The sequence below is a fragment of the Taudactylus pleione genome, unplaced genomic scaffold (assembly GCF_031769625.1).
Source record: "Taudactylus pleione unplaced genomic scaffold, aTauple2 ptg000825l, whole genome shotgun sequence".
In the NCBI taxonomy this organism is placed as follows: domain Eukaryota; kingdom Metazoa; phylum Chordata; class Amphibia; order Anura; family Myobatrachidae; genus Taudactylus; species Taudactylus pleione.
The window spans coordinates 409,814-437,721 of NW_028285227.1; the positions used below are offsets into that span (position 1 = coordinate 409,814).

The 27,908-nt window shown below is 50.2% G+C and overlaps 1 protein-coding gene across 1 annotated transcript; it reads left to right on the plus strand.

Annotated features, from left to right (window-relative positions):
* Positions 1-26: 26 nt before the first annotated feature.
* NSL1 (NSL1 component of MIS12 kinetochore complex) lies at positions 27-26,521 on the plus strand. The gene is made up of 6 exons (XM_088458325.1): positions 27-1,595; positions 4,908-4,989; positions 18,693-18,823; positions 20,390-20,444; positions 21,679-21,746; positions 24,525-26,521. Exons 1-6 carry the CDS (start codon positions 285-287, stop codon positions 24,804-24,806), a joined length of 1,929 nt encoding a protein of 642 aa, XP_088314451.1. The 5' UTR covers positions 27-284; the 3' UTR covers positions 24,807-26,521.
* The last annotated feature ends 1,387 nt before the right edge of the window (positions 26,522-27,908 follow it).

The following is a 27,908-nucleotide window of genomic DNA, read 5'->3' on the forward strand; positions in this document are numbered from 1 at the left end:
TGAACAAGTCTTGGGAGTAGCAAGATGGCGGCGCTGTGACTTCCGGTGTGCAGTTCTGTGGTCCGAAACCTGGGTGTTCTTCTCGGTGTCACCGGGTGATGCAGCACTGTGAGACGCTGGTAGATGGCAGCCACAGGGTCGGGCCATGGGAAAGACATCCATAGTCCCAGACACACGTCCCCCGCTTGCGGAACCAATGTGCGGTGTTCGATGTGCCCGGGGGACTGGATTCCGTGTGACACTTCCGGTTGGGTAGCCGCGGCTTCCCCGGGAGTTTTTTGAATATGGCGGCAAGTGTTGACACCCCGAGACGGAGGAGTCCCCGGCTGGCGCTAGAGGGCGGGGCCGCTGACAACGCCCCAGCGACACCCGATGCCCGGGCCCTGGGGCCCCGCACCCGGCTGTCTGAGGGCAGCAGGAGCCTGAGGTCCTCCGCACAAAAGAGCGGGGTCAGGTCCCCTAGGAGAGTGTCAAACGGGTCCGGGGGGCGGGGGAAGTGGAGCCCCTCCACCAGGAGCAGGACCCGGGGTCACTCAGGAGATGGGCCCCCAGGGGTGAGGGGCCCGCCTTCAGGACCCTCCCAGGGGCCCGTCAGAGCTGGACACCCCACTGAGATCATGACCCAGAGCCCGTCGGCCGCTAGCGAGAACCCAAATTCTGTTCATAATGTCGCTGTAAAGCCAAGAAGAAGCCGGGAGTGCTCCCAGGTCAATGGCGGAGCGAGCTGCGGGGACGCCGGCTCACCCATTAGCGGATCAGTCCTTGGGAAGGCAGCGCCCTCCACCGTGGCCAAAGGAACAGATAATTTGGGACCTGGACCCTACACTGTGGCCAAAGGAACAGATCATTCGGGACTTGGACCCTCCACCGTGGCCAAAGGAACAAGTCCTGTAGGACGTGGACCCTCCACCTTGGCCAAAGAAACAGATAATTTTGGATCTGGACCCTCTACCGTCCCCAAAGGAACAAGTCATGTAGGACCTGGACCCTCCACCGTCCCCAAAGGAACAAGTCATGTAGGACCTGGACCCTCCACTGTGCCCAAAGGAACAAGTCATGTAGGACCTGAACCCTCCACCGTGACCAAAGCTACAGATAATGTGAGGACTGAACCATTCATGGTAGCTAAAAGAACAGATCATGTGCTACCGGGACCCTCCACTGAAAGAAAAGGAACAAATCCTGAGGGACCTGGACCTTCAACTCTGGCCAAAGAAATGGACTACAGAATGCCAGTCACGCAGAGCGGGAGAGTGGGGCTTTTCACGGGGACCACAGTAAAAGATCTTGAAAAGGCTGGCCCCTCAAGTCACCGCAAGAGTAAGAAAACGGGTCCCTCCAGGCTGAATGCTTCAAGGGAGAAGTTAAAGGCTGACCAGTCTGCTCACTGTAGTCCTGTAAAACATAAAAACCTGCCACCGGCTGGCGCTACATCAGGCCCTGCTTTTCCAAGAAACCACAAGGTGCACTGTGGCTCTAAGAAGTGGTTGCAGCAGGTTTTGGCAAGGTGCACTGAAATCGGCAGAGAGGTTCTGGAGAGCCAACAACAGCTGAGCCAGGAGCGGAGGCAGCTGGAGCACAGGAACTTTGTCCGGGTGAGCACTGTGTGGACAAGGAAATAGATCGCTAGCTTTGCCAAAGATTCTGTAGATCACTGCTTGTTAGTTGCCCAAGCTGGCGGACACTTGCATAGGGATTCTCTAATGGCACACATCCACTTGCAGACATCAAAACGACTGAACGATTGCGACTTTGTAATCGTGCAGTCGTTTGTCAGTCTGTGCTGTGCCTACACTGGCACATCTACCATCCACTACCATGCTGAACCTGACCTTTGCGTCAGGTTGTACATTTTTTTAGTGCGATGATTGATGTCGGAAACGACCGGCGGGAGCGCGCATCGCTGGTCGTTTCCGACATAAGTGCACGACTACTGGGCGATTGCACGATTACGATATTGTAAACGCGCAATCGCTCAGTATTATGGATAAGTGGATTTGTGCCTTAAGGGGTTCAGCATTACCATTAATGAGACTAAATAAATTAAAATGCATTTACAGTGTAAGATAACAAATCTGGCAGAGTAAGAATACCGCGCCGGTATGGGTTCCTTTATCTGTAATATCGTAATCCCGCAAGTTGTGAAAAGCATCTGAAGAGCAAGGTTACATAATTGCTGCTGCTCAGTGATCGTTACACCCACAGACATTCTCAGGAAGCACTTCCTCCTGGCGTCACTGCGAGGAGCACTGCTAAAAATGTTCTAATGAGGATGGTACTGCCAAGGCAGCGTAGGCAAAGATTCAGTTTAATACATTTTATGGATGGTCACACTAATACCTCTTTTCCACCAAAAACCCAGGTCCGACCTGGGTTTTTGGACATGGTTCCAACCCTGGTCAGACCCATTTACACTGCACCTTTGATCTGGGTTACTCCCAGGTCAGCCCTGTTCACACTGAACTCAGGTCTGCCATGCTAAACCTGTGAGGTCATAAAAAGTGGGAGGTGAATGCTCCACAACCACCAATCCTCTCATTTTAGGCATGATCCAGGTCAGATAACCTGGGTTGCACCGTTTACACTGCACCATTACCTGGGTCCAACCCTGGTAGCTACCTGGGTTGGATTGCAGGGTCACTTGACCCAGGTTATTTTTCAGAGACCCTTTTACACTGAGCTGCGACCCGGGTAGACCCAGAAAAAACCCAGGTTTTTGCTCTGTGTAAAAGGGGTATTAGTCGCATATTTACCAGAAAACAGATTCCATACAAGTTACAGCGGCACTAGGTTATTGACCGATCCCTGGAGAAATTGCCATACACATAGGGACATATCCAATTAGGTGCGAGTTTACCAAAAATCTCGCACCTGCTGGGGTTTCCCCTCAGGTGTGAGATTTTTGGTATTTAATGGGGTGTGGGGTTTTGATTTCTCTTTTATTTTTGAGCGCCTCCAGAGCACGTCCAACATCCAATTTTACCAAAAGTCTATATTTTTAAGGAAAAATTGCCGACACTTGCTGAGGAACCCTTTGGGCACCAACACTAATGACTAATTAATCAATTAGAAGTTTCAAATTGGCTTAGTCCCTAATTACTAGGCTGAGTAAAAGGAAAAAAAAAAAAATTCCCTCCCGCAGGATTTCATCTGCAAAAAAACACTGCAACCAAGTAATTTTTTTATACTGTTATCAGGAGCGTGCATCCCCAAGGTAATCCAATATTGGTCGCAAATGCAACAAAGCAAGTAACTTTGCACCCGGACAAACTATGCAGCAATACAAAGGGGGTAAATACATTTATTATATTGCTGTCAGGGTAAATACTGGCTGCTGTTGCAAGTGGCACACAAGTGCCGGAACAGCTTTATTCTTACACTGGAATTTAGATCTGAAGTTGGACACGCCCCTCCCAAATGTATATCTCTCTGTACATTGTACATCGGTAAGGTATATTTCCTCTTCTGATTTTGTACCTGGAAGTGACGTGAGTTAGAGCGGAAGTGCAGTTTTCTACCCATACTGCCCCTAAAAAGAAGAAAGTTGTCCCCTCGCGGGCTCGCCACAAGAATCTGTTCCCCCTCTATGCCCACGTGGATGGTAGGGAATGATGTTGGACAGTATTGTAAAAAGTTGTATTTGCTATAATACCAGCCCTTGCTGGCTATTTTTACACCGTTTTCAAAAAATGTAAAAAGTAACCATTGGCACCATATAACTGCCTCCAGTACTTGCTTATGGCCACTAACAGCCTTTGACACTGCCCTGCTATGTTCTTTGCTGCTATTTGGGGATTCAGAATGACTGCCCCACTTCACATAGGTCACGCACTGTAGAAATAACGTGCACCATCGATGCGATGTCCACAGATTGTCATTTACAATTGATTAACGTCATTGCACGCTTTAAGAGTGTGCGCGGTCTCTAAGCCGTGATTTTACAGTATGGAATTAGTTTCTTACTGAGCTGAGCACTGAGAGCAGGTAACGCAGTTCGGGAACCTGATACGCAGGCAGCCTTTCTCCGACACACGCCTTCTGGCTGCGACAATTCTCTATAGTGCCTCATAGATGTCACTAATTCCTAGTTAGGCTTTTTTTTCTTCTAAACATTCAGAATATTACAGTATCATGAAATAACGGAACGTTGTGTACAGTATACAGGGAATATTACGGTATCCTGAAATAACGGAACGTTGTGTACAGTATACAGGGAATATTACGGTATCCTGAAATAACGGAACGTTGTGTACAGTATACAGGGAATATTACGGTATCCTGAAATAACGGAACGTTGTGTACAGTATACAGGGAATATTACGGTATCCTGAAATAACGGAACGTTGTGTACAGTATACAGGGAATATTACGGTATCCTGAAATAACGGAACGTTGTGTACAGTATACAGGGAATATTACGGTATCCTGAAATAACGGAACGTTGTGTACAGTATACAGGGAATATTACGGTATCCTGAAATAACGGAACGTTGTGTACAGTATACAGGGAATATTACGGTATCCTGAAATAACGGAACGTTGTGTACAGTATACAGGGAATATTACGGTATCCTGAAATAACGGAACGTTGTGTACAGTATACAGGGAATATTACGGTATCCTGAAATAACGGAACGTTGTGTACAGTATACATCGAATATTGCGGTATCCTGAAATAACGGAACGTTGTGTACAGTATACAGGGAATATTGCGGTATCCTGAAATAACGGAACGTTGTGTACAGTATACAGGGAATATTGCGGTATCCTGAAATAACGGAACGTTGTGTACAGTATACAGGGAATATTACGGTATCCTGAAATAACGGAACGTTGTGTACAGTATACAGGGAATAGTACGGTATCCTGAAAGTAACCGATTGGTGTTTGACTGTGTTTAATTTCAGGATTTTGAAACAGCCTTTCAGGAGAACATCAGTATTAATGGACAGTCCTGGCATGAAGCCCCAGACCCAGACGAAAAGGCTGGTAAGAAATTCATTCTAGTGCAGGTCTGGACGGATCCAGAAGTTAGGGCCCAACAATGTTGTAATGAACAATGTGTGAGCATCATAACTTCAGTGATCAGCGTCGGCCTGCACGGTAATCCGCCAAATGCCCAGGCTATTATATGCCCTGTACCTGTAATGGAATTGGTATGATTTACCACCGAACCCCTGGTCGGTGGTTCAATTCCCGACAGCGGCTGCCCGAACAGGATGAAAATCCGATCGTCCCCAGGTAAGTATTCACTAACCTATTCCCCCTACCCTAACCCTCCTTTGGGGTGCCTAACCCTAACCTTCCCCCCTCCAGTGCCTAACCCTAATCCCCCCTTCCTAATAAGTGTCTAATCCTAACACCCCCCCCCCCCCCCCCTTCCCCGCCGCCTCCACCTAAGTCCCCCGGTGGGTGCCTAACCCTAAATCCCTCCCGGGGGTCCTTAATCCTAACCCTCCCTCCCCTAGCCTAACCCTAACCTCCCAGGGGGGGTGCCTAACCCTAAGTCCTCCCCCGGGAGCCCTAAACCTAATTTCTACTTCAGGGTCCATAAGGGGTCCACAGGGTTGACCTTGGGGTATAGCTGGATCTGGATCCACGGGCACCACGCAGTTAAAGCTTTGCTGCTCCCAGGATGCACTTGGGTCCGTCCTCCTCTATACCCCGCCCCCGGCCACAGGCACCTCAGTTTTAGTTGGTGCCCGGCCGGAGTCGGGTCACCCTGCGCAGTGGAGCTGCATAAGCAGCCCCTAAGCTTTATTTATTTATTTAAAAAAAAAAAAAAGAAGATAGAAGATTTATTATTATTTTTTTTTTTTACTCTTCAGAGCGGCAGCAAGGGACTGTCCATCTGGACGTCCACACTGCCGCTCCACCAAGCCCCGCTGGCGCTGCGACGCCGGTACTGATACGGGGATCGCAGCGGGACCCCGGAGTCAGTACAAGCGTGGCTCCGGGACCTCCCAAGGACTGCTGCCGGACTGAAGGGGCCAGGTAAGCCGCGCTTGCGTTGTGTGCGGGGATTATGCAGTCTTGTAGCCGCCGGCCTCTGGGGACAGACCGGCGGCGCTAGTAGCGGCGGCGGGTTCCCCCCTCTGTGGAATATCCCGCGTGTCTGCTGACCTCCAGGGTGTAAGACCAGCGGGGAACCGGCTTCCCTGGGGGTTTCATACTAGCAGGGGAGGCAGCCTTCCCTGCTCCTCCCCTCAGCCCAGCGCGCCTTCTCTCAAGCGTGCTGGCGTCGCTGGGCTGTGCTCTCCTGGCCACTCCTCCTCTGTGCTCTCCGGCGGCCATCTTCAGGCAGCATCGCAGAGCTCCCAGGCAGGCTTACAGTGGACCGGTCCGCCTGCGTACCTCTCCCCTGATCAGGACAGTGTTCGCAGCGCTATAGCCCTCCCAGACACTGAATCTGGGAGGTTGATTGTAGCGGAAGGTGCAATGAGTATATCTTCCTGCATGGTATGTGACTATTGCTAGTGCTGCTGTCTGTGCTTATTTCTACTTACTGTCAGCTGTTTACCTATCCCTTTCCTTCTCTTACGGCCCGCAGGTGCGTGGGGGAGGGGTGTTCTTTCTGTGTAACCTCACTTATATAAATCTACGTATTTGTGAGGTCCGTCACATACTGCGGTGTGCTCCTCAGTACCATATTGTGGGCTGTTTGGGTTGCATACTTGGGAGTGCGTGGGTGTTTTACGCCTTACCTCGTTTTGGTGATACGCTTTTATTGCGAAAAGTTTGTGTCCTGTCTGATGAGAATGTGCGCTCCGAGGCTCCTGTGCTTTTTTCCTGCCGACGCTGTTCGGCAGGGGTTGACAGGGCAGATTTGTCTCAAGACGGTCTGTGCGGGCGGTGCCAGCTGGTACCTGATCCCTCTAAACCCCCGGTGGCGCAGGATCCTCCGTGGGCGATGTTTACGCAAGTCCTGGCATCGATCGCGGACCGGCTTGCGGTCCCGGCTGCGGCCCCTTCTAGGGCGTTGCCCCAGCCTACCATCCCCCGTTCCCCGGGTGTGACGCGTCTGGTGCAGTCTCCTCCCGGGTCTCAGACTGTGGGTCCTTATGCGGGTTTGCCTGTATACGTGCAATCCCCTACGGTGCCGCAGCAGTCGATGGTACCTTTTCAGGGGTATCCTCAGGCGGCACCCCCTCCTTGGGTGGACGTTCTCTCCAGCTCCGTTCAGAGCCTGGCGGCTTCGTCATCGGACTTTCAATCTATGTTGCACAGTGATTTGCCCCCACGGGCGTCCAAGCGACCCGTTCCGGCTTCACTGGCGACTCTGTACACGGACGTGTCTTCGGATGACGGGGAGATCCATGAAGACTCTGACTCGGATGCCGGGGCCCAGGAGGTGGAGGCTAAGTCCTCCATCAATGTGCCGGCGTTGGTTCGGGCAGTGCGGGCCATCCTTCATATTGAGGAGGATGTGCCGGCTCCCAGGTCGAAGTACCCTAACTTTAAGAAGGCCAAGGTGACTTCGACGGTTTTTCCCCTGTCTGACCAGTTAACTGATCATATGGCAGGGGCCTGGCAGTTGCCCAGCAAGAGGTTCCAACCGCAGAAGCGGTTGGCTTCCAACTATCCGTTTCCGGAGGCTCATTGCAGGAAGTGGGAAACTCCGCCTGCGGTGGATTCCCACGTTACCCGCTTGATTAAAAGCGCTACTCTGCCTTTGCCGTCGATCTCCTCCCTGAAAGATCCCACGGACAGGAAAGTGGAGACTTGTTTAAAGTCTATCTACTCTCTCTCGGGGGCAGTGGCCCGTCCGTCCATGGCCATCTCTTGGGTGGCTAAGGCCATCGAGAGCTGGGCCAATGCTTTGGAGGATACCTTTCCGGAGGATTCTCCGGAGATCCAGAGAGCGTTGATAGGCCAAATGAGGGATGCGGCTTCCTATATTGGAGAAGCATTGTTAGATGCAAGCCTGCTGACCTCTCGGGTGTCGGCTGCAGCGGTGTCGGCACGTCGGTCCTTGTGGCTGAGATCTTGGAGAGCTGACGCTGATTCCAAGAAGGGACTGGAGGCCTTACCTTTTAATGGGGAGTTGCTTTTTGGTCCAGACTTGGACAAAATTGTAGACACTCTGGCTAAGTCTAAGTCAGCCTTTCTCCCTTCGGCTTCTGCACCTACCAAGGTACGGAGCTCTGCCTTTCGGTCCTTTCGGGTTCAGGGCAAGGCCAAAGGTCAGTCCTTCCCGAGGCAGTCGACGTCCAAGGCCGCTTCTAAGCCCAAGAAGCAGGCCTGGAGTGCCAGGCGTCCTTCTTCCAAACAGGAGGATAAACCTTCTGCCTGATGGGACGGGTCTCCCTCTGGGGGACCCCAGAGTGGGAGGCCGACTTCTTCTATTTGCCCAGTGCTGGCACAATACCACCACGGATGCCTGGGTTCGAGAAGTGGTCTCCCAGGGGTACGCCCTGTCTTTTCGGCACAGACCGCCCCACCAGTTTTTCTGCGCGAGTCCTTCTCAGGATACGACCAAGTCTTTTACAGATTCAGGAAGCTATACAGTCCTTGCTGACAGCAGGGGTCATTGTTCCCATTCCTCAATTACAACGAGGGACGGGGTACTATTCTTCTCTGTTTCTGGTGCGGAAACCCAATGGTTCTCATCGCCCTATCCTCAACTTGAAGTCTCTGAACAAATTCCTCAGAGTTCCCAAGTTCAGGATGGAAACATTACGTTCCATCATTCTGGCGATGGAACCGGGGGATTACATGGTGTCCCTGGATATCCAGGACGCCTACCTCCATGTTCCGATAGCACCTTTGCACCAGCGGTATCTGAGGTTCGCTATCCTTCAACACCATTACCAGTTCCGGGCGCTACCCTTTGGTCTCTCCACGGCACCGAGGGTGTTCCCGAAGATTATGGCGTTCATGGCCGCACATCTTCGGAACCAGAATGTACGGCTACTACCGTATCTGGACGACCTCCTGTTGCTGGCGAGTTCCCCGGAGGTACTGCTTCAACATCTCCACTTGACGGTTGCTTGCCTGCAAGCGCACGGGTGGCTGATAAATTGGAAAAAGTCCTCCCTGATTCCATCTCAGCGGGTGGTTCATTTGGGAGCCCTGCTGGATTCTCGTCAGCAAAGGATCTTCCTGACCCCGGAGAAGGTCTCCTCCCTGCAGCTGAGGATACACAGTTGCCTGAGCAGTTGCCGCTTGTCGGTCCATTCGGCTATGAGGGTTTTGGGCTCCATGGTGTCAACATTCGACATGGTGGAATTTGCCCAGTTCCATTCCCGGCCCCTGCAGGGGGCTGATTCTATCGGAATGGAACAGGTTACCTCACCGGATCCGCTCTCAGCTGCTGGTGTTGTCCCCGGAGGTTCGGCAGTCTTTGGCTTGGTGGCTTCAGACAGCTCATCTGGTCGAGGGGCGCCCCTTTTGGATCCCGGACTGGGTCCTGCTCACGACGGATGCCAGTCTTCGGGGTTGGGGGGCAGTGACCGGCTTGTTGTCACTTCAGGGTCGTTGGTCTGCGGAAGAAGCTCTTCTTCCCATCAACATTCTGGAACTGCGGGCAGTTTATTGGGCCCTGCAGTCGTCCGGTCCCGCTCTTCACGGTTCAGGTGCAGTCCGACAACGCCACCACGGTGGCGTATATCAACCACCAAGGAGGAACTCGCAGTCGGGCAGCAATGTCGGAGGTGTCTCGCATCCTTGCTTGGGCGGAGTGTCACATGCCAGCGATCTCGGCAGTCTTCATTCCCGGAGTCCTCAATTGGGAGGCGGACTTCCTCAGCCGTCACGACATGCATCACGGGGAATGGTCGCTTCACCCAGAGGTGTTTCAGCTACTCGTAGACAGGTGGGGGCTGCCGGAGCTGGACTTGATGGCCTCCCGTCACAATCACAAGTTGCCCGTTTACGGGTCAAGGACAAGAGACGCAGGCGCCAGTCTGGTAGACGCGCTGTCGGTGAAATGGACGTTTCACCTGGCGTATCTGTTTCCTCCGATATCCTTACTTCCTCGGGTTCTGCGGAAATTCAAGCAGGACGGCGGCAGGCTCGTGCTGGTTGCTCCGGCGTGGCCCAGACGTCCTTGGTACTCCGATCTGAGGTGTCTCTCCATCGACGCTCCGTACCTTCTTCCTCAGCGTCGGGACCTGTTGTCTCAAGGGCCCTGCCTTTACCCGGATCTGGGTCGGCTGTCTTTGACGGCGTGGCTCTTGAGACAGCCGTCTTGAGGTCTAGGGATTTCTCCAGTTCGGTCATTGGTACCAAGCTTAGGGCACGCAAGCCTGCCTACGCACGGATTTACCACAGGGTGTGGCGCACTTTCAGTGGTGTGAATCTAGAAACTATGATCCTCAGGTGTTCCGGGTTTCCAGAATCTTGGAGTTCCTTCAATCAGGTTTGGACCTCGGCTTACGCCTGGCCTCTCTGAAGGTTCATGTGTCTGCTTTGTCCGTGTGGTTTCAGCGACGGATTGCTACACTACCGGATGTTCACACCTTTTTCCAGGGTGTTCTCAGGATCCAGCCTCCCTTCGTGCCTCCTGTGGCTCCTTGGGACTTGGCGGTGGTGCTATGGGTCTTGCAGGGTCCTCCTTTTGAGCCTCTTGGGGTGGTGGACGTTCAAGACCGTTTTTCTCCTAGCAATTGCTTCTGCCAGGAGGGTGTCAGAGTTGGGGGCACTTTCCTGTCGCCCCCCCTTTTCTGATTTTTCATCAGGACAGAGCGGTGCTCCGCACTCGTCCTGAGTTTTTGCCCAAAGTGGTCTCAAAGTTCCACATTAATCAGGAACTTGTTGTGCCAGCTTTTCAGTCACCTGATCTTTCAGCTGGTGAGGCTTCCTTAGATGTAGTCCGGACACTTAGAATCTATGTGGATCGGACTGCTTCGGTTAGGAAGTCGGATTCTTTGTTTGTCCTCTTCGGTTTTCACAAGAGGGGTTGGCCTGCCAACAAGCAAACGTTAGCCCGTTGGCTTCGTTCTGTTATTTGTGAGGCTTATGCACAGGAGGGTTTACCTGTGCCTGCCTCTGTTAAGGCTCATTCCACTCGTTCTGTGGGTCCCTCTTGGGCTGCTAGACGTGGCGCCTCCGCTGTTCAGCTGTGTAAGGCGGCCACTTGGTCTTCAATTCAAACGTTTTTGAGGTTCTATGCGTTTGACACCTTCGCCTCTCAGGATGCATCCTTTGGGCGCCGGGTACTCCTTTCAGCACAGGAGCGTCCCCGCCCTTAGTTGAACTGCTTTGGGACATCCCCAAGGTCAACCCTGTGGACCCCCTATGGACCCTGAAGTAGAAAACAAGAGATATGGTAAGAACTTACCTTTGTTATCTCTGTTTCTACGAAGTCCATAGGGTCCACAGGGCGCCCGCCCTGACGCACCTGGCTTCAAATGGGCTGTGTGGCTGGTCACCGGTTTTCCGTCTCCCATTTCTGTGAGTATGGTTTCTTGTGTGTTCCAGTCTTCCTTCTCTCTGTTTAGTCTCCTCCTCCGGCCTTAGCTGCTTACCAACTGAGGTGCCTGTGGCCGGGGGCGGGGTATAGAGGAGGAGGGACCCAAGTGCATCCTGGGAGCAGCAAAGCTTTAACTGCGTGGTGCCCGTGGATCCAGATCCAGCTATACCCCAAGGTCAACCCTGTGGACTTCGTAGAAACAGAGATAACAAACGTAAGTTCTTACCATATCTCTTGTTGTTCCTGGGTTACACCAGGAGAGCACAGTAGTATATGTTAGGAAAAATATGAGATATGGTAAGAACTTACCCTTGTTATCTCTATTTCTACGAAGTCCATAGGGTTCCACAGGATACCTTGGGGTATAGGTGTGACGTCAGTCGCAGGGCACCAAAGAGTTAAGCTTTCAGCCTCCCAGGATGCACTAGGTCCCCCTCCTATACCCCGCCCCCGGGCCAAGGCACCTCAGTTAGTTACCAAGCCATAGGCCGGAGGAGGAGAAGGAAGAGAGAGAACAAAGATCTGGACACATACAAGAATCACATTCTCACCAGAGGGAGACGGAAAACCGGTGACCAGAGCAAAGCCCATCTGCAGCACAGGTGCGACAGGGCGGGAGTCCTGTGGAACCCTATGGACTTCGTAGAAATAGAGATAACAAGGGTAAGTTCTTACCATATCTCATATTTTCTACTTCAGGGTCCATAGGGTATCCACAGGATACCTTGGGGATGTCCCAAAGCAGTATCCTTTAAGGGTGGGGACGCTCCTGTGCAGAAAGGAGAATCCGCCGCCCGAAGGAAGCATCCTGAGAGGCGAAGGTGTCAAACCTGTAATACCTCACGAAGGTATGGACAGAAGACCACGTAGCAGCCTTGCAGATCTGAACTGCCGAGGCACCACGTCGAGCTGCCCACGAAGGACCCACAGACCTAGTGGAATGAGCCTTCAGAGAAGGAGGGACCGGTAGGCCTTCATGAAGATAAGCTTCAGAAATAGCCATACGGATCCAGGCTGCCAAAGTTTGCTTTGAAGCAGGCCAACCCTTTTTACGGAAGCCATAGAGGACAAACAAAGCGTCCGACTTCCTAAACGAAGAAGTGCGGTCAACATAAGTCCTTAAGGCCCGCACAACATCCAAAGAGGCCTCACCCACGGAAAGACCCGGTGAGTTAAAGGCCGGAACAACTATTTCCTCGTTAACATGAAACTGGGAAACAACTTTGGGAAGAAACTCGGGCCGAGTGCGGAGCACTGCCCTGTTCCCATGAAAAACCAAGAAAGGGGGTCTACAAAAAAGAGCCCCTAACTCAGAAACACGTCTGGCCGAAGCAATGGCCAGAAGGAAAACAGTCTTAGCTGTTAGCCATTTAATATCCACTGAGCCCAGTGGTTCAAACGGTGGTCCTTGGAGAGCCCTCAGGACCACAGCCAAATCCCAAGGCGCCACAGGTGGAACAAAGGGCGGCTGAATACGGAGAACACCTTGCATAAAGGTGCGCACATCCGGGATTGTAGCAATCCTACGGTGAAACCAGACAGATAGGGCCGAAACCTGTACCTTCAAAGAAGCAAGGCGAAGCCCATGATCTAGTCCCGCTTGCAGGAAGGCGAGAATCCGAGACAGACGAAACTCCCGTGGTGCATAACCTCTCGGTCGACACCACTGGAAGAACGTATGCCACACGCGATGGTATATCCTCGCGGAAGACGGTTTCCGAGCTCGTAACATGGTACGCACCACAGAGCTAGAAAACCCCCGGGACCTCAGCATGGTCGTCTCAACAGCCACGCCGTCAAAGACAGCCGAGTCAGGTCCGGGTGAAGACAAGGACCCTGAGACAGAAGGTCCGGTCGTAGCGGCAACCGCAGAGGACTGTCCACGGACAGACCCTGAAGGTCTGAGAACCAGTGCCGTCTGGGCCACGCGGGAGCTATCAACAGGAGCGTCCCTCCTTCCTGTTTGAATTTCCGGATTACCCATGGAAGAAGGGAGACCGGAGGGAACAGGTATGCGAACCGGAACGTCCACCGGACGGACAGAGCATCCACCAGAGACGCCCCTTCGTCTCCTGTGCGAGACCCGTACACCGGCAACCTGTTGTTGTGCCGGGACGCCATGAGGTCGATTTCTGGAAGACCCCACCTGTCCACCAGTAGTTGAAAAACGTCCAGGTGCAGGGACCATTCCCCTTGATGAACGTCCTGGCGACTTAGAAAGTCCGCCTCCCAATTTAGCACTCCCGGGATGAAGACCGCTGATATGGCCGGAAGATTGCGCTCCGCCCAAACCAGGATCCGAGAGACCTCTACGAGAGCCGCCCGACTGCGAGTTCCTCCTTGCTTGTTTATGTAGGCCACTGTGGTAGCATTGTCCGACTGGATCTGCACCGGGTGACCCTGGAGAAACCGCTGTGCCTGCAGGAGAGCATTGAAGACCGCACGGAGTTCCAAGATATTTATTGGAAACTCCGCTTCTGTCGGCGTCCACCTGCCCTGGAACAAGTGTGGACCCGAAACTGCTCACCAGCCCCGAAGACTGGCGTCCGTTGTCAACAGGACCCAATTTGGAACCCAGAACGGACATCCCTTGTTGAGGTGGGTCGTGTTTAACCACCACGCAAGGGACAGGCGAACCTCCGGGGTGAGCACAATCGTCTGGGACTTCAGAGACTGAGGCAGCCCGTTCCACTTGGACAGGATCAGGTGCTGCAGAGGTCTGGAGTGAAACTGGGCGTATTCCACCATGTCGAACACCGACACCATGGAGCCCAGTAACCTCATCGCCGAGTGTAAGGACACCCGGCGGCTGTGCAGACAACTGCGCACCCTTGACTGTAAAGCAGAGATCTTGTCCTCCGTCACGAAGATCCTTTGCTGTCCCGAGTCCAATAAGGCTCCAAGATGCCGAATCCTCCGAGACGGGATTAGAGTGGACTTCTGCCAGTTGATTAGCCAGCCGTGCCGTTGCAGCCGTGCAATGGTCAGGTCCAAGTGGTGTAACAGGAGCTCTGGAGATCCTGCCACCAATAACAGGTCGTCCAAGTACGGCAATATGCGGACTCCTTGCAGCCGCAGAGAAGCCGCCATGACCGCCATCACCTTGGTGAAAACACGTGGTGCTGTCGCCAGGCCAAAAGGTAACGCCCGAAACTGGAAGTGGTCGCTGCGGATTGCAAACCGAAGGAACTCTTGATGGCGCAAAAGAATAGGGACATGCAGGTAAGCGTCCTGTATGTCCAATGACACCATGTAGTCCCCAGGTTCCAGCGCCAGAATGATGGACCGTAGGGTCTCCATCCGAAACTTCGGGACCCGCAAAGACTTGTTGAGTGCTTTGAGGTTGAGAATCGGACGATATGACCCATTGGGTTTCTGTACCAAAAATAGATTTAAATAGAAACCCTGGCCCCTCTGGGAGAATGGAACAGACACTATAACTCCAGCCTGGAGCATAGTGTGCAATACATTCCGCAGCTCCGTAGCCTTGTTCCGGTCTGATGGTAGACCCATGGTGAAGAATCGAGCCGGGGGTCTGTGCCGGAAGGAGAGGGCGTACCCGTGGGAGACCACCTCCAGAACCCAAGTGTCTGTCGTAGTGAACGACCAACACCGGGAGAACTGCAGCAGGCGGCCTCCCACCCTGGGATCCCCCAAGGGGAGACCCGGACCGTCAGGCCGCAGGCTTGTCATCTGGCTTGGGGGCCGGACGTCTAGTACTCCATGCCTGTTTCCGGGGCTTGACCGATTTCTTAGGGCCAGCCTGTCGAGGAAACGACTGTGGTTTGGGCCTGCCCTGGGCCCTAGATGACCGAAAGGACGATGGTCCAGAACCAGAAGGAGCAGCGGCCGACGGAAGACAAGCAGATTTGGCTGCCGCCAGCGTGGCCACAATCTTATCCAGATCCGGACCGAAGAGAACTTCTCCGGTAAACGGCAACGCTTCCAGACCTTTCTTGGAATCTGCGTCCGCCTTCCAGGATCGCAGCCACAAGGTGCGACGAGCAGCTACCGCTGCTGAAGAAATTCTAGACACCAGAGTACTAATGTCTAGAGCCGCCTCGTTGATGTAGGTGGCCGAATCACGGAGATTGCCAATCAACTCTGCCTGTTCGGCCGGACAGTCGGATTCAAAAGAAGCCTCTAATGAATCCGCCCAGCGCTCCATCGCTCTGGCAACCCAGCAAATGGCCATAGCCGGCCGTGCTGCCCCCCCTGCAAGGGAATAAGTGGACTTCAGGCAGATTTCTACCTTGCGGTCCGTAGCATCCTTAAGGGAGGACATGGATGGCATCGGCAATGTGGCACTACGGACAAGACGGGTCACGTTAGAATCCACCTGTGGAGGGGATTCCCACTTAGCAAAATAATTATCCGCGAACGGATAAGCCACCGCCAGGCGTCTCTGCGGCTGGTATCTTTTGCCAGGTTGTTTCCACGCCTCCTCTAAATGGTCCACTAACTGACCCGAAAGAGGAAAGACTGTGGCATCGCCCTTCACATCTTTGAAAAAGGCATACTTAGATTTAGCCGCTGGGGGAACTTCGTCCTCAATCACCAAGGCCCGAATAAGTCCAGGAATATATACTTTGGACTTAGCATCAGCGTCCTTAGTATGGAGAGGTTCCTGATCGTAAGGATCCAGAATCTCCCCATCATCAGACGTCCCTTCGTCATCCTCATAAGGAGCGGACAGAGACGCCACCGGCCTTTTATGAGGCCGCATCACAGACTCCCCTTGCAACACATCCGACAAGTGCTGTACTGAACTCGTCAGGGAGTTAACCCACGCCGGCTCCTGAGAACCCGGGAGCGGGGAAATAGGGAGACTGTGGGGTACCACCAATTGTCGTGGGAACCCCTGCATGGGTGACGACACCACAGACTGCTGGGACAAACCCATCGGAGTAAACGCGGGCTGCGGAGCTAACTGGCCCACTAAAGCTGTTAACGCCTGAGCGAAACAAGCCCAGGGCGGCTCCTGTACCGGTGCTGTAACCGTAATAGGCCGCACCATGGACAAACACTGCCGGCAAAGGCCCTCCGCGCTTCCCTCCCCCTCCGCTAACGGTACTTTGCACGTGGTACACTGTAGCCGGAGGGGAAAATCACTTTCAGACATGATGGCACCACGTATGTGACCTCTCTCACCAATTAAGTATTAAATAGGCGAGAGACCACCCTGCAGCACCGCACCGCAAGGGCTTTAGCAGAAAGAACAGGGACAGTAATAAAGCTGACAGTTTAGAGAAGAAAAGTTACAGGCAGCGCTAGCACAGTCACATACAATGCAGAGAAATAACAATTCCTGCACTAACAGCGCTGATCACTCAACTACACAGACACAGGGCCTGGTAGGACACAGCGCTGCATACACAGACCTGAGCCACAGCGGAGGAGAGGTATGCGGGGGGACCCAGACCACGATGCTTCCTTCCAGACTTCCAGCAGCGTTCACCATGCGTTGCAGAGAAGATGGCCGCCGAGGAGCAGAGAGAAGCTGGCCTGGGGGAGGAGCGCTGACACAGGACCAGTCAGCACAGTGCAGAGAGGGCTGTGTGCAGCGGGGGAGGCGCCGGCTGTGAGACAGGGAAGGCGCGCTCCCCTGGCATGCATTTAACCCCTGGGACGCCGCAGCGCTACCGCTCTGCTGCGGTCCGCTGTCCCAGGGGGTAGTGGAAAGCGCAGGTTCAGTACCTGGCTCCACGCTGCAGCCAGTCCCCAGGGAGCTCCCTGCCTGGGGACTCAGGACCATTTGACCAGCGGGGACCCACCGCGGGACCCCGCTGCTTACCTTTGTCCCCCTTGGATCCGGCCATGGTCCGGAACATCTGGGGTCACCGCTAGCTGTGACCCCAGATGCTCACCAGCATCCCCGGATCGGTACCGGCGTTCTGGTACCGGCGGGGGTGTAGGGAAGACAGCATGGACGTCAGGACTGACTGTCCATGCTGTTCATCCAGATGTGCAGCCACAGCTGCACTGAAGAAAGCTTCAGGGGCTCTTCTAGCCCCCACTCCGACAGGTGCACCCGACGCCGGCCGGGCACCAAACTAAACTGAGGTGCCTTGGCCCGGGGGCGGGGTATAGGAGGGGGACCTAGTGCATCCTGGGAGGCTGAAAGCTTAACTCTTTGGTGCCCTGCGACTGACGTCACACCAAACCCCAAGGTATCCTGTGGATACCCTATGGACCCTGAAGTAGAAAGCTAAAGTCTAAACTATAGCCATGCTTATGGCGCTAAAACATTTTAAGCATGGCTATAGTTTAGACTTTAGCTTTTTCTAGCTTTTATCCTGTTAACTGGGAAGGGACCCAGGTTGCTTAAACGGCTGCTGAACATTTAACTACTTACCCCAAAAGGTCTTGTGCAGATAGTCTCATTTGTACAGTAGTATATGTGTCTGGGTTACACCAGGAGAGAGCAGTAGTATATGTGCCTGGGTTACACCAGGAGAGAGCAGTAGTGTATGTGCCTGGGTTACACCAGGAGAGAGCAGTAGTGTATGTGCCTGGGTTACACCAGGAGAGAACAGTAGTATATGTGCCTGGGTTACACCAGGAGAGAACAGTAGTATATATGTGTCTGGGTTACACCAGGAGAGAACAGTAGTGTATGTGCCTGGGTTACACCAGGAGAGAACAGTAGTATATGTACCTGGGTTATACCAGGAGAGAACAGTAATATATGTCCCTGGGTTACACCAGGAGAGAACAGTAGTATATGCGCCTGGGTTACACCAGGAGAGAACAGTAGTATATGCGCCTGGGTTACACCAGGAGAGAACAGTAGTATATGTGCCTGGGTTACACCAGGAGAGAACAGTAGTGTATGCGCCTGGGTTATACCAGGAGAGAACAGTAATATATGTCCCTGGGTTACACCAGGAGAGAGTAGTAGTATATGTGCCTGGGTTACACCAGGAGAGAGTAGTAGTATATGTGTCTGAGTTACACCAGGATATGTGCACATTGATGGTAGTAAATGCTAATATTACATTACATCAGTGCGGGCTCGTGAACCATTTTGCCGCATCTGATTGTGACTAAGACACATTTTTGGACATAAAAGACGCTCAGTGTAAGATATGTCGCAAGGGAACTGGAGCGCAGAGAGGGGCTGTATGACGCGACTGCAGCATTAGTATCTGAGGACCCTCCTGTATTCACCACCTGCGTTTAGTTAGTGACCCCAGTCTTTCTTTTATATAGAGAGATCTGCTGCCTATATAATATACCGTATTCATATCCTAAACCTCTGTATGTGGCCACTTTGCAGAACCCGATATTAAGATACTAGAAGACCAGCTTGATGACGCCATAGTGGAGACTGCAATGAAAAGAAGACGATACCCGAATAAAGTGCTGAGACAGTTTGTGAAGGGGCTGAAGGTGGAGCGAGAGCTGCTGGTATGTCTCCCAGCCGTACGCTATATCTTATCCTTTGTGCCCTGACATTTAATATCTCTGTAATGAGCTTAGAAGTGTTTTCTGTAAGTATTATCTACTTTACGGCCAATGTATGTAATAATAATTCGATAATTAAAATTATGCCCTCTACCTGCAAATTTGTTTAATTTGTTAGTTACAATACCTATCAGGTAATGGGAAGACTACATGCCTTAGTACAGCGCTTCCCAACATCGGTCATCAAGGCACTAACAGTCCAGGTTTTAAGGATAAGCCATACTTGAGCACAGCTGCGTTGGGAAAACACAGATTTTTAACTACATTTTACTGCAAAATATATTGATTTAATTTATCTGCATTTATTAATTCCTGAAATAGCTTTTTTTTCTTTCCATACATTCCTATAGAACAGCGTCCCCTAGTGGCCAGGTATATACTGCCCTTCTCCAAAAATGCCAATCATAGGCGGTTAGTTATTTGTTACCAGTGGACCAATCAGATTCATATCCATCATTTGATTAGTACAGTGAAAATAAAGACCAGCGTCTTCTTGCTCTGGGATGTGCAACAGTTTTTCGCAGTAACCTCTGGGATGTTTTTCCTAAATATCCCCTATATAGTTTCCAAAAATGGTGTTCTGGTTAATGTAGTGCATTTTGCCCGCGACGTTGCTAGCTATCAGAGTGTCCCTAAAATTGGCCAGCGCTGACCGCTGGCATGCAATAGGGATCAAGACCCCCTCACAAATGATGTTTATCTTCCTCTGTCCCTTGTTCCAGAAGCGCAGACCTAGGACCTGATTCAGAGCCGCTCGCAAGCGCTGTGCGCTGGCAAGTGGCCCGAATATATGCATACGTGCATGCGCATGCTTCGTTCTGCACGTGCGCTAACTACTCTGTGCGATCGCAGCCCGCTCGCTCGCCCAGCAGAGACAGCCCAGTGTAATGAGTGACTGGAGAGGCCGTTTGTGGGTGGTAACGGGCAGGACACTAATAACGGGGGTGTGGAGGTGCGAACGCAGGCGTGCCTGAGTGTTTCAATGCTGCTTTTAAGGCGTGCGTAATCATCAGGCAGCGTCATAGTACATGTCACATGCCTGTTTTTTACACTGAAGTCCTCGCAGTGCTTGCGGCAGGGTAAGGCAACCACAAGCGCAGCGATCGCAACCAATGGTGCTCGATGTACCAATGTTTTAATGCACTTCCTGGAGATGACGTGTGCTAGTGGGCGTCTCTACTTATGCTAGTGGGTGTCTGCATACACAGAGCGATCGCTCGCACAGCCAAAGTGGTCGTGCTTATGCCTTGGTGAGCGATCGCTTCCTATGGCGTCACTTTGACAAATTTGCTTTCGTTGGATGCGAATGGCTCTGAATCAGGTCCCTAGTCTCATGTGTCAGTGATGGGGAACGGTCCTGGGGGAGTGTTACGCACGCAACGTCATCTGAACAAAACAACCATTTATTAATGTCCGCTACTTTGAAACTATTTGCGTCATTTTACGAATGTGCACTCTTTAGTAATGATCTATTAGTGTTATTTTGATTGTTCTTTGTTTTACTTTCAGGATCATTATAAACCGGTTATCAGACCACAGAATATAAAGCTTGATGTAGCACAAGGTGAGTGACATCTGCCAGTGATATCAGCGTCTAGCGATGATACCAGCCGTGGCTCCTACACTGGTAGCATCTGATATAGTGGACGTGGCCTGCCTGACCCGCGAGCATGTCACTTTTACTTTGGGACCCCCACATACCCTGGCTGCTAGAAGATAACCCCCCACCTAGCGCATTCATTTATAAGTTACAGCTACTGGTAGGAACCTGTACCCATGTAAGCTGTGAGCGATTCCTAGCTGGCGGCCCTGGCGACCTGCAGTACTCGTCCACTAGAGAGTTAAACAAACGCCGCTGCTGCCTGATGCCCAATGTCAGGGAACTGAAACTGTCGGCCGAATCTTCTCTTCTCACTTAGAGATTGCCCAGCCGGTATACGTTTAGGAAGCCGGCGGAAGGAATGCCGACCGCCGGCTTCAAGACAATTTAATCCCGACGAGGGACGAATGACAGGCGTCCAAATCTAGTCGCCTGCCATTTTACCGATTCTGGGAGACCGGCGCCCGGCATCCCGATCGTGCGGATGTCGGGCGCCGCAGCGGTCAGCCGCAGGGGGGGAGGGATAGGTTTAGGGCTCCCGGGGGGGGGGGACAGGGTTAGGCACCCCCCGGGAGGTTAGGATTAGGCTATGGGGAGTTAGAGTTAGGCACCCCCGGGTGGACTTAGGTCTAGGCGGTGGGGAAGGGGGGGTTAGGTTTAGGCACTTGGAAGGGGGGTTAGGCATGGGGGGAGGCTAGGGTTAGGCACCTTAAAGCAGGGTTAGGGGGCAAAATAGGTTAGTTTATACTTACCTAGGGATGATCGGGATTTCCTCCTCTGTCGGCCAGCCGCTGTCGGGATTTGAACCGCCGGCCAGGGGTCCAGTGGTAATTCATACCGATTCCGCCCAGCCAGGTGACAGACAGCGGGGAGAGAGGTGGCTGAAACTAGCATCACAATCACTGGAGATGGGAATGGCAGCTGCTAAATCATACTGTGGACATGAGAATGTACCTACACTAAGTCACCGTGTAAACATACATCCACTGATTGCCCTTAATGTGGCAGGAATTACCAGAAACCCAGGAATATAGTAATATTGTGAACCCCTTGGCGTAGTTTCCCCTGGTGACCATAAGCGAACGGGATTGTGACATTGCGCCAAAACTCCCGAGAGACTTTCCTGAGTTGGCAGAGTCACTATCCGTTATTTTATAATGTGTAAATAATTAACCATCTGTTTCCTGTGACTTCCTAGAGTTCTCCAGGATGTGTCTAACGGATAAGGCTGACGTCGTATTTCAGCAGATCAGCGAAACGATGAAGGTAAGTCTAAGGAAGAACTCTGCCATCACTGCGATTATAGCGCTCCCCTCCCCATAACTAGCAGAGCCATGGAGGTCTGGTGTCCACAACGCCAGCTGTCTGTGCCATGTGCTCCTCCTGGCACCTCCACTGCCCTACTGTCACACACAGGTGTTGGCAACGTGCCCGTCTTTCTGCAGCGTGAGATCCGCCAGGGTGAGATCTGACAATGCCGGACCCCGGCTTCTACTAGTTGAGGGATTCAGGATGTTACACTGTAATATTGGTTTAGTTCATGTGCTTGGGATCCTACGGGGCAACATCCAGCGCTGAAATGAAAATACTTGAATTCACTGGTTTTCTTAGAGCGCTTTAATGTGGTCAAGCTCTACAGGTCCCTACTCCTATATAGTAATATATAATAATTACAGGTCCCTACTCCTACATAGTAATATATAATAATTACAGGTCCCTACTCCTATATAGTAATATATAATAATTACAGGTCCCTACTCCTACATAGTAATATATAATAATTACAGGTCCCTACTCCTACATAGTAATATATAATAATTACAGGTCCCCTACTCCTACATGGTAATATATAATAATTACAGGTCCCTTCTCCTACATAGTAATATATAATAATTACAGGTCCCTACTCCTACATAATAATATATAATAATTACAGGTCCCTACTCCTATATAGTAATATATAATAATTACAGGTCCCTACTCCTATATAGTAATATATAATAATTACAGGTCCCTACTCCTATATAGTAATATATAATAATTACAGGTTCCTACTCCTATATAGTAATATATAATAATTACAGGTCCCTACTCCTAGATAGTAATATATAATAATTACAGATCCCTACTCCTACATGGTAATATATAATAATTACAGGTCCCTACTCCTGCATAGTAATATAGAATAATTACAGGTCCCTACTCCTACATAGTAATATATAATAATTACAGGTCCCTACTCCTATATAGTAATATATAATAATTACAGGTCCCTACTCCTATATAGTAATATATAATAACTACAGGTCCCTACTCCTATCTAATAATTACAGATCCCTACTCCTACCTAGTAATATATAATAATTACAGGTCCCTACTCCTACATAGTAATATATAATAATTACAGGTCCCTTCTCCTACATAGTAATATATAATAATTACAGGTCCCTTCTCCTACATAGTAATATATAATAAATACAGGTCCCCTACTCCTACATAGTAATATATAATAATTACAGGTCCCTACTCCTACATAGTAATATATAATAATTACAGGTCCCTACTCCTACATAGTAATATATAATAATTACAGGTCCCTACTCCTACATAGTAATATATAATAATTACAGGTCCCTACTCCTACATAGTAATATATAATAATTACAGGTCCCTACTCCTACATAGTAATATATAATAATTACAGGTCTCTACTCCTACATAGTAATATATAATAATTACAGGTCCCTTCTCCTACATAGTAATATATAATAATTACAGGTCCCCTACTCCTATATAGTAATATATAATAATTACAGGTCCCTTCTCCTACATAGTAATATATATTAATTACAGGTCCCCTACTAATTATTATATAGTAATATATAATAATAGTAATATATATATATATTATATAGTAATATATAGTAATATATAATAATTACAGGTCCCTACTCCTATATAGTAATATATAATAATTACAGGCCCCTACTCCTATATAGTAATATATAATAATTACAGGTCCCCTACTCCTATATAGTAATATATAATAATTACAGCTCCCTACTTCTACATAGTAATATATAATAATTACAGGATCACAAATTCAGAGGCATTAGTAATATGGGTTTGCGTTTGGCATCCCAGTGGTCGGGATGCTGCCCCTTACCGGCGCCAGAATACCAACGCTGGTCAATCCCGGCGCCGGCATCTTGACCGCTGGGATGCTGAATGTAAGTAACTGTGGGGGGAGGGGGGGACTTAGGTTTAGGCACGAAGAGGGGAGGGTTGGGTTTAGGGTGTTTTGAAGGGGGAGGCTAGGTTCAGGCACTAGGGGGGGAGGTTAGGGTTAGGCACCAAAGAGGTAGGGTTAGGGTAGGGAGAGGATTAGGACACCGACCAACAAGTGTCTGTTTGTTAACCCTTTTGGGATTCCGTAATCTGAACCTGTAACCGGACGGTGAAGCTGGCCTGCGATGGTTGACCTAAGTTACCAGCCATTGTTTAGTAAATTGATGGATGGGGGGCCTGTACTACACCTCTGTACCCTGTGCATAATATCTGACCTATGCCTATTATAATGCCAAGACCTCTCCATAAGCTTCGCAGTAGGAAACTGGTTGGGTAAGTTGGCACCTGTCACGCTGAAGAGACACAAAATGTAGATGTACCATTCCTGCCACCAGATGGCGCTGTGCCACAAAGATATAAATCACTGGAATTGTAATTTGCAGACTGAGTACCAATCAACCTAATCGTGTATTTGCTGATGTATAAATTACGCACAATTTTGGCAGGAGGGTTTTCTATAAGAATACAGTGGTGTAATAAATTCTCTATTAGTCTTTCAATTATTTGGGCAGTAGAGGCGCGTGCCTGCCGCCCCCCCTCGCCTTTAGAGGCGCGTGCCTGCCGCCCCCCCTCGCCTTTAGAGCCGCGTGCCTGCCACCTCCCATCGCCTTTAGAGCCGCGTGCCTGCCGCCTCCCCTCGCCTTTAGAGCCTTGTGTCTGCCGCACATTGACCTCTACCATTATTTTATTTCCCAGGCGCTTCCAATTCAGCTGGAGAAGGCAGAGGGGTTTTCCCAAGTCCTGAGTTTGCAGCCTGTTCTGGAGGCATCTCGTGTGAGACAAGACATCTTCTCCAGTCGTGTTGTGGTTGAGGACGTGGCAAAGACTCAACCAAAACCACTAGAAACCACGCCTTGTGAAAATGAGCCCCAGACAAATACCGCCCCGGCGCTGAAACTCAAAAGACAGCAAACTCCTTCCAACCAAAATATTTTATATCCATTGCGTTCTAAGAGAAAGATTAGTCTGGAGGCATGAGTGCTTTTACTCATTGTGCCGTATAAGCCCAGAGACGCTCGTGTCCATCAGAAATTTGTGCTTCATTGTATATTTTTAATTTATTTTTTGTTGAAATGCCAACATGACCACCAGAATTGTATAAACCCCTCACTGAGTGGCTAAGAAGTGGCGATTATTGGACCGTACGTTCAGCCGCGGCGCTTTTATCCAGTTATGTCCGCTTTACGTTTCTTCGGAGGAGTACAAACTAAGACGTTTTACTAGCCCAGTCCCCATGGCGGTCATGTTACAGTGTCTGCCCAGCAAACCGCCTAATAACCGGTGAGTCCGTCCATGGTCTGCACCAGCTACAGCTCTCATCGTCTTAACTCGGACAAGGAAAGAAGATCTTTATATTCTGGTAAATTGCAGATTTTGCCAACTAACAGTCCAACATATGAGAACTAACGTGCGACCTCTACATATACAAAGAGAATTGAGTGACTTAGATCAGGCGCTTTCTCTGCCCAAGTTCCGTTCATCTTGTGTGCGCTCAGTGGGATCAAAACGCAACTGAAGTCTAAGGAACATCTCGCCCCCTATGGAGATAATCTGGTCAGTACAGAACGTCCTGCAGCGATGGATCACCATAGAAAAATAGAGGGACAATTTCCCCTAATCTGAGGTTTCTTCTGGTTGCACTTTGGTTGTAGCTATAAAACACTAATGCATAAATAGTGGCCATTTATAGCAACCCTGTTATGGTTAGAATTGACAAGAAAGTTGTTTTTCACAGTTATTAAAATGTTACTCCAACCGAAAATGACTTTTTCCTATAACCTGCTAATTCAATTTGTTGGAATAACTCTAGAAACTCGAAATAAGACTTCTGCCTGAAATTCCCTCCCTAAAACTCAAATATGCCATTGCTGTAACTTTATGGGCTTTAAATACTGATAGGTCTTAGAACCATGGAAACAGACTGTACTAGTTACTTGCAGATATTGCCTCGATGTGTCATGTGACAGCAGCAGTGTGTTTCTGCCTATTGAGGAGGCATTTTGAGGCAGAAGCCCTATTTCGGGTATTAGGAATTATTCCAGCAAGTTGGAGTGAGCAACATAATAAAATTGAATTTGAGCACAGGTTCTCAGACTCGGTCCTCGGGACCCCAAACAGTGCATGTTTTCCAGGTCTACTCACAATCACAAGTGAAAGTCCTGTGGATCTATTTAAAATGTGTCAGTGAGTAATGACTACACCTGTGCACCTGCTGGGTGACCTCCTGTAAAACGTGACCTGTGTGGGGCCCTGAGGACCGAGTTTGTGAACGACTGAATTAGACAATATAATATGATTTTAATTTGAATTATTTAATTCCTTTAGCACAATATAAGTTCCAGAGCACTTTGCACTGGAGGGATGGACAGACTGAGACAGGAAATAATGTGTCCTCTGTGAATTTAACATGTTAAAATGTTTTTCCATATAAAGTTGTCAATTATATGTAAAGTTGCCATAATTTTAAGTTTAGGTCCCCCAGCGGAGAATGCCTTGTACCTCTGTGTTAGGACTTAGATTTTAGCTTCTGTTTTAGTTCAGCCATGTGAGATGATCGCCCACAGTATATGATATTATCGGTCACTCTATTATCTCACAGTTACACCCTGTAATTACGCACAATATAATCTGTAGATTTGTAAATAGGAGATTTGTTATTTTTACCTGAGCATTAAAAGTATAATTTTTCTGTTGTTGAGTTGTCAGCCCCCAAACTTCCCAGGATCGCCTGCGAGAACCGGCCCGTCCTCTGTCGTGATGGTGCCAAGATAACCTGTGCGCTAATGCGCTCTTCCTTTGTGTGTTTAAAGCGGGAGCATCTCGGCGCCTAATTGTATTCCTGCATGTCTGACAAGTCTCCAGTGTGTCAGCCAATCAGAGTATCAGAAAGCTCATTGTGACCGGCCTTTATACTTATGTTTTTAATATACGACCTATAGTGCATCATTCTGGAAATATGGACCTCATTCAGAGGCGCTCGCAAAAAGCGAGCGCTCGCTCTGAATCAGGGCGGCCGATTTTTTTATTTTTTTTAACCCGGCCTCCTGCTAAGCTGTGGGTGACCACCCACAGCTTTTGCGAGCGGCCAGGTGATGGTCGCGATAATCGGGGGGCCATCGGGCTTGCGACGAGACCCTTGTGGTAGGGTCTTGTCTGCCGCAAGCCCCAGTGAGCTTCCTGCTCAAATAGAGCAGGAAGCTCACTACTGACACGAGTGATGTCAGTAGGGCCGCCCACAAACGACAGGCGTTCCTTCAGAAACGCCTCCGTTTGACTAGCAACCCCCCCCGCCTATAAAACGGGGAGAGCTGTCGATCAACACCGACAGCCGCCCCGTTTGTAGCGAGCCCCGGAACGAGTGAATTTCTCACTCGCTACGGGGCTTGCGCACGGGCGCTGCACACGCGCAGTGCCCCACCATCGACCCGCTTGCGAGCGGGTCTGAATGAGGTCCTATGTGTGGCAAAAATGAAACATTGTGCGTATACTGGTTTATGTAGGTGTGTAGAGATAAAGTACCAACCAATCAGCTCCTAACTCCTTTTTAAAACAGCCTATAAAGCGACAGGAGCTGATTGGTTGGTACTTTAGCTCTCTCCAAGGCTTAGTGAATAGACCTGATAGTGCCTCTGTAAATATACATCTAATGCATTGAAACTGGCTCACTCTGTATATAAGCACTGTTATTGTGATTTGTTCTGTGTATACAGAGACCCTTCCCTTTTTTTGTTGTTGCTTGTTAAATCTAATCTAGGAGCTTTGTCAAAAAATAATATATTACCGGTTCTGTATATAGTGCCAGCATATTGCACACTCTACATCTGGGAACACAACAGTAATAACAGAAGCCTGGGTAATAGACAGACAGAGAAGTAAGAGGACGCTGCTTTTAGGATGTTATATCACCGATTGGCTGCTAGAGGGCGCCGTTTTCATACAGTCTGAGCGCAGGTCATGTTTTACGATGGGAGAATATTTGATTTTCCACTTCTATGACCTGTGACCGGTTCCATCTTCAGTGTATTTGGAGGGACGTCTGTGTATATACTGGACAGTGATCTGGTTACTAGCTGCCTGTGT

Coding starts and splice junctions, on each gene's coding strand:
- NSL1 (XM_088458325.1), top strand. CDS start 285: ATGGCGGCAAGTGTTGACACCCCGAGACGGAGGAGTCCCCGGCTGGCG. Junction 20,445..21,678: donor AAAGCTTGATGTAGCACAAG/GTGAGTGACATC, acceptor GTGACTTCCTAG/AGTTCTCCAGGATGTGTCTA. Junction 21,747..24,524: donor AGATCAGCGAAACGATGAAG/GTAAGTCTAAGG, acceptor TTTATTTCCCAG/GCGCTTCCAATTCAGCTGGA.